The sequence below is a fragment of the Alosa pseudoharengus genome, unplaced genomic scaffold, assembly GCF_046254945.1.
Source record: "Alosa pseudoharengus isolate Yale_2024_CS ecotype anadromous, Long Island Sound unplaced genomic scaffold, YU_APseudo_1.1 YU_APseudo_1.1_scf_8, whole genome shotgun sequence".
In the NCBI taxonomy this organism is placed as follows: domain Eukaryota; kingdom Metazoa; phylum Chordata; class Actinopteri; order Clupeiformes; family Clupeidae; genus Alosa; species Alosa pseudoharengus.
Window position 1 is genome coordinate 6,886,914 of NW_027468870.1, and position 7,090 is coordinate 6,894,003.

Below are 7,090 nucleotides of genomic sequence, written 5' to 3' on the forward strand. Positions count from 1 at the left end.
TCTTTCTCCATCTCTCTCTCTCTCTCTCTCTCTCTCTCTTTCCCTCTCGATCTCATTCTCTTTCCCTTTCCCTCTCTCTCTCTCTTTCCCTATCTCTCTCTCTCTCTTTCCCTCTCTCTCTCTTTCCCTCTCTATCTCTTTCTCTTTCCCTCTCTCTCTCTTTCCCTCTCTATCTCTATCTCTTTCCCTCTCTCTCTCTCTCTCTCTCTCTCTCTCTTTCCCTCTCTATCTCTTTCTCTTTCCCTCTCTCTCTCTTTCCCTCTCTATCTCTATCTCTTTCCCTCTCTCTCTCTCTCTCTCTCTCTCTCTCTTTCCCTCTCGATCTCATTCTCTTTCTCTTTCCCTTTCCCTCTCTCTCTCTTTCCCTATCTCTCTCTCTCTTTCCCTATCTCTCTCTATCCCTCTCTCTCTCTCTCCCTCTCTCTCGCTCTCCGTCCACTGCTTTCTCCCTGTCTCATTGAAGAGCGGAATAGAACATGTGTAATGTCCGGTTGTGTTTAAAAGTCGTGTTTTTTATTTGACGGCCGTGCTGGTGCTGTCTTCTCTCTCGGGCTGCGTAGGCGGTGTGGGTTCTGGTTCTGGCTCGCGGGCATGTCGGCGCGGAGCGGCCAGCGCGAACGCCAGTGGGCTCCTGGAGATCGACCCGGTCATCCTCATCCAGCTGCTGGACCTCAAGGACCGCAACCACATGGACTCACTGTGGGGCGTGCAGCCAAGACCGCCAACGCTGCTGCACAACCAGGGTACACACACTCACACACACACTCACACACACACTCACACACACACACACACACACACACACTCACACACACACACACACACACACACACACACTCACACTCACACTCACAGACTGTAACCACATAGACTCACTGCGGGGCGATCAGCCCTGTACATTCAATCAGAATATCATCAGGGTACACACACACACACACACGCATACACGCAGACACAACCCTCACCTCAACCCCATGGCGTGTATCACACACATGCTGTGTGTGTGTAGTGTGTGTGTGTGTGTAGCCTGTGTTGTGTGTGTGTGTGTGTGTGTGTGTGTGTGTGTGTGTGTAGTGTGTGTGTGTGTAGTGTGTGTGTGTGTGTGTGTAGTGTGTGTGTGTGTGTAGTGTGTGTGTGTGTGTGTGTATGTGTGTGTAGCCTGTGTTGTGTGTGTGTGTGTGTGTGTGTGTGTGTAGCCTGTGTTGTGTGTGTGTGTGTGTGTGTGTGTGTAGCCTGTGTTGTGTGTGTGTGTGTGTGTGTGTGTGTGTGTGTGTAGCCTGTGTTGTGTGTGTGTGTGTGTGTAGTGTGTGTGTGTGTGTGTAGTGTGTGTGTGTGTAGTGTGTGTGTGTGTGTGTGTAGTGTGTGTGTGTGTGTAGTGTGTGTGTGTGTGTGTGTATGTGTGTGTAGCCTGTGTTGTGTGTGTGTGTGTGTGTAGTGTGTGTGTGTGTAGTGTGTGTGTGTGTGTAGTGTGTGTGTGTGTGTGTGTATGTGTGTGTAGCCTGTGTTGTGTGTGTGTGTGTGTAGTGTGTGTGTGTGTAGTGTGTGTGTGTGTGTGTGTGTGTCGCCTGTGTTGTGTGTGTGTGTGTGTAGCCTGTGTTGTGTGTGTGTGTGTGTGTGTGTGTGTAGCCTGTGTTGTGTGTGTGTGTGTGTATGTGTGTGTAGCCTGTGTTGTGTGTTGTGCCCCAGTCCGGCTCTGCACTCACATCCAAACTCCTGGACATGGGATGCGTCTGTCGCTCGCACTCCTCTTAGGAGGAGGCTTAGTCCACTATAGACACAGAACCGGCCAATCAGAGACCAATCAATCACTTTTATTTCTCTCCCTCCCTTCTCTCTCTCCCCCCTCTATTCTCTCTGTCCCTCTCTCTCTTCTCCCTCCCTTCTCTCTCCCTTCTTCTCTCTCTCTCCCTCCCTTCTTCTCTCTTCCTCCCTTCTCTTTCCATCTCTCCCTCCCTTCTTCTCTCTCCCCTCCCTCCCTTCTTCTCTCTCTCCCTCCCTCCCTTCTCTCTCTCCCTTCTTCTCTCACTCTCTCTCCCTTCTCTTTCCCTCTCTCCCTCCCTTCTTCTCTCTCTGCCTCCCTCCCTTCTTCTCTCTACCCCTTCTTCTCTCTCTCTCCCTTCTTCTCTCTCTCTCTCTCCCTTCTTCTCTCTCTCCCTTCTTCTCTCTCTCTCCCTCCCTTCTTATCTCTCTCCCTCCTTCTCTCTCCCTCCCTTCTTCTCTCTCTCCCTTCTTCTCTCTCTCTCCCTCCCTTCTTCTCTCTCTCTCCCTCCCTTCTTCTCTCTCTCTCCCTCCCTTCTTCTCTCTATCCCTCCATTCTTCCCGTTCTCAGCGGCAGTCCCCTCTCGTAAGGAGCGTGACCGTCGTCCTCAGGCAGTGCGTCGGTCAGCCCCAGACTCCGGGGTCCTGATCCGGCTGAAGGCCCAGATGGCGGAGGTGCGGAGCAAGATGAGCGATGTGAAGGGTCAGCTGGAGGCTCTGGGCGGGGAGGCACGCGCCGGACCCTCCCTGGAGCTGGAGTTGGCGCCCCCTGGGGAGCCGGAGGGCAACGGCAGGAAGAGCGAGCTGGACCTGCTCTTCAAGGGCCCCGCCAGACACGCCCGCGGTGAGGGCCACACACACACACACACACACACACACGCAAATGCACATGCACACACACACACACACACACATGCACAAACGCACATGCACACACACACACACACACACACACACACGCACACACACACACACACACACACGAATGCACACGCACACACACACACACACACAAATGCACACGCACACACACACACACACACAAATGCACAAACGCACATGCACGCACACACACACATACACACACACACAAATGCACAAACGCACACTCACACACACACACGCACACACACACACACACACAAATGCACACGCACACACACGCAAATGCACACACACACACACACGCACACACACACACACGCACACACACACAAATGCACAAACGCACATGCACACACACTCACACGCACGCACGCACACACACACACAAACACACGCAAATGCACACACGCAAACACACGAAAAATGCACACACACGCAAATGCACACACACACACATACACACTCACTCACTCACTCACTCTCTCACACTCACTCACTCACGCACACACGCACAAATGCACACACACACAAATCACATACACACACTCAAACATGTGCGCGCACACACAAACACACGCAAACACATAAACAGACAGATACAGTGTGTACTTATATACAGACATAAAGTCTCTGGTGCACACAGATTGATGAGTTGTGTGTGGTGAGTGGACAAAATATAAATGACAGAATGTCGGTGGAAAACATGCTAAATGAATTAAATAGCAAGTTATGGGCCACTGCAAAAGACTAAACCTACAGAAGGACCGGAGCACACGAATGGTTGAACTGAGCTTTAATGGTGCTGGTGACTAACGTTCCGACGCGGACAGCATCTGCTTCAGAGTCTTCATCAGGGTTTTTGACTCTTATGAAGACGCTGTCCGCATCAAAATGTTAGTTTTCTCCACTTCTGCGTGTGCAGCATTATGTAGGCTATATGTCAGTTCTGCGTGTGTAGCATTAGGTAGGCTATATGTCAGTTCTGCGTGTGTAGCATTATGTAGGCTATATGTCAGTTCTGCACATGTAGCATTATGTAGGCTGTATGTCAGTTCTGCGCGTGCAGCATTAGGTAGGCTATATGTCAGTGTAGCATTATGTAGGCTATATGTCAGTTCTGCGCATGCAGCATTATGTAGGCTATATGTCAGTTCTGCACATGTAGCATTATGTAGGCTATATGTCAGTTCTGTGTGTGCAGCAGTTACAGAATGCATGACTTCATAGAATGAAAGAATCCTACTCCGCTGCTCTAAAACAAACTGCTGGTGGTGAATATGCGTACTAAACTGCATTGTTGAAATATACAGTGTAGTTTGTGATCTATAGCCGTTTAAAGGCATAGACAATGAAATGGCTGTTAAAAACATACTGTGGGTGTGTTCGAAATGGGAGACAGCTGCCTACTGCCTCCCTCCCTACATAGAGAGCTGTCTCACTAGACATGACTTTGGATTAAATGCATCTTTTAAAAATGAGTGTAGCACTCTAGAATCTTTGGTTAACACTACGGTATGACGTTAGCAAAGGCCTGACGTTAAACTAAATTAGCTTACGTAAGCTAGCAGGCTAACAGCATAAATTAGTTTTACGGCCGGCAGATATATCAGACCAGACGCTATTAATGGTTACAACAATGGCATAATCAGATAGTAAATTGTTTATTTCTCATCTCTAATCTACAAATCTAAGCAAAATAAGGTCACACAAATGACATTTTAAACAGATTCAGCAGCCATTACCGATGTCATCCGCCATGTTTGTTTACCTTTCACAGCTGTTTCAGACATTGCCGCAAGGGATTATGGGTAGGAGGGAGCATGAAGTGTGCATCGATGCTGCCTCCAAAAATGACCATTATTTGGGAATTCTAAGATATCTTAAAAGGCAGCAGAATTTGTTTTTTTCGGTTTCGAACCGCACTTGCTGCCTTGCTCCCCAGTTAGATATCTTAAAAGGCAGCAACTTTACCCGTTTCGAACACACCCTGTATGTCCAGTAGATTTGATGTATGTCGGGACGTTTGTCCGGTTAAAAAAAAGTCTAGCGTAACCTCTGGTATGTGGGTTGGTTCTCCTGACCTCTGTGTCCTTCCTTTCAGGCGGGAAGAAGTCTCCCCCGAAGCAGGACAGTGTGTGTGTGTTGAGTAGTGTGTTGGCGCGTCGGCCTCTCGAGGGGGGGGAGAAGGAGCTGAGGGGGGACGACTCTCCTGCCGAACCGCACAGCAGCAGCATGGCTGAGGGTCAGTCACACACACACACACACACACACACACTCATAGATACATATGTATCAGTTTATAGCTTGCTAACATATATTGTCAGAGAAAAGTTAATGTGTGACTTATGTGTGTGCTTGTGTTTTTATATGTGTCTTCATGCGTGTGTGTTAATGCGTGTGTGTGTGTGTTAATGCGTGTGTGTGTGTGTTAATGCGTGTGTGTGTGATAATGCGTGTGTGTGTGTTAATGCGTGTGTGTGTGTTCATGCGTGTGTGTGTTCATGCATGTGTGTGTTCATGCGTGTGTGTGTTCATGTGAGTGTGTTCATGCGTGTGTGTGTTCATGCGTGTGTGTTCATGCGTTTGTGTGCGCTATGTGCGTATGTGTGTGTGTGTTCATGTGTGTGTGTGTTCATGCGTGTGTGTTCATACGTGTGTGTGCGCTATATGCGTGTGTGTGTTCATGCGTGTGTGTGTTCATGCGTGTGTGTGTTCATGCGTGTGTGTGTTCATGCGAGTGTGTGTTCATGCGAGTGTGTTCATGCGTGTGTGTGTTCATGCGTGTGTGTTCATGCGTGTGTGTGCGCTATGTGCGTGTGTGTGTTCATGCGTGTGTGTTCATGCGTGTGTGTGTGTGCTATGTGCGTGTGTGTACGCTATGTGCGTGTGTGTGCGCTATGTGCGTGTGTGTGCACTATGTGCGTGTGTGTGCGCTATGTGCGTGTGTGTGTTCATGCGTGTGTGTGTGTTCATGCGTGTGTGTGTGTGTTCATGCGCGTTTGTGTTCTTGCGTGTGTGTGTGTGCTATGTGCGTGTGTGTGCTATGTGCGTGTGCGTGTGTGTGTTCATGCGTGTGTGTGTGTTCATGCGTGTGTGTGTGTTCATGCGCGTGTGTGTTCTTGCGTGTGTGTTCATGCGTGTGTGTTCATGCGTGTGTGTTCATGCGCGTGTGTGTTCTTGCGTGTGTGTTCATGCGTGTGTGTTCATGCGTGTGTGTTCATGCGTGTGTGTGCGCTATGTGCGTGTGTGTGCGCTATGTGCGTGTGTGTGTTCATGCGTGTGTGTGTGCGCTATGTGCGTGTGTGTGTTCATGTGTGTGTGTTTATATGTGTCTGTTCATGCGTGTGTGTGCGCTATGTGCGTGTGTGTGTGTTGTAGGTGTTGTGAAGCCGCGTAGCGTACACAGCTCTCCCCCGTCGCTGGGCAGCAGCTGTGAGCGGGACATCCGTGAGGGGGGGTCACTCTTCGGGGTCACGACCTCTGACCTCTTCTCTCTCAACGGCCTGACCACCACCACCAAGACACGCAGGAACACCTTAGGGTAACAGACACACACACACACACAGACACACACACACAGACACACACACACAGACACACACACTGCAAAGACATGCAGAAATACCTTAGGGCGGGAGGCGCTGTGGGACAGTGTTCATACCATGAACGGGCCCAAGTGCCCATGGGGACCCCCCCCCCCCCCCCCCCCCCCCCCCATCTCTCTCTCCCACTCACTTCCTGTCTGTCTTCACTGTCCTGTCCAAATAAAAGGCAAAAAAATACCTTAGGGTAACACACACACACACACACACACACACACATATATACACACTATGAAAACATGCTGGAAAACTTAACACATAACACGTACACACCCTGTGGAAACACGCAGTAACCAACACACACTCAAACACACACTCATGGAAACAGAGATAGGGGATCTTACAGCTTCTTCCAAATATAGATTAATCAACACGCATCTATAAAGGTGTTTAGAGATGGACATACATCTATAATGGTGTATAGAGATGGACACACATCTATAACGGTGTATAGAGATGGACACACATCTATAACGGTGTATAGAGATGGACACACATCTATAACGGTATATAGAGATGGACACACATCTATAACGGTATATAGAGATGGACACACATCTATAACGGTATATAGAGATGGACACACATCTATAACGGTATATAGAGATGGACACACATCTATAACGGTGTATAGAGATGGGCATATATCTATAACGGTGTATAGAGATGGACACACATCTATAACGGTGTATAGAGATGGACACACATCTATAACGGTGTATAGAGATGGACACACATCTATAACGGTGTATAGAGATGGGCATATATCTATAACGGTGTATAGAGATGGACACACATCTATAACGGTATATAGAGATGGACACACATCTATAACGGTATATAGA

The 7,090-nt window shown here is 48.8% G+C and overlaps 1 protein-coding gene across 1 annotated transcript in view; it reads left to right on the forward strand.

The window, feature by feature from the left end:
- LOC143112076 (E3 ubiquitin-protein ligase TRIM37-like) overlaps window positions 1-6,188 on the forward strand; it is a 24,064-nt gene extending 17,876 nt beyond the window's left edge. The window contains exons 19-22 of the mRNA XM_076274325.1: window positions 561-743; window positions 2,330-2,602; window positions 4,745-4,885; window positions 6,022-6,188. Coding sequence (XP_076130440.1) covers window positions 561-743; window positions 2,330-2,602; window positions 4,745-4,885; window positions 6,022-6,188 — 764 coding nt within the window. The remainder of the gene's footprint in view (window positions 1-560; window positions 744-2,329; window positions 2,603-4,744; window positions 4,886-6,021) is intronic.
- Window positions 6,189-7,090: the final 902 nt, after the last annotated feature.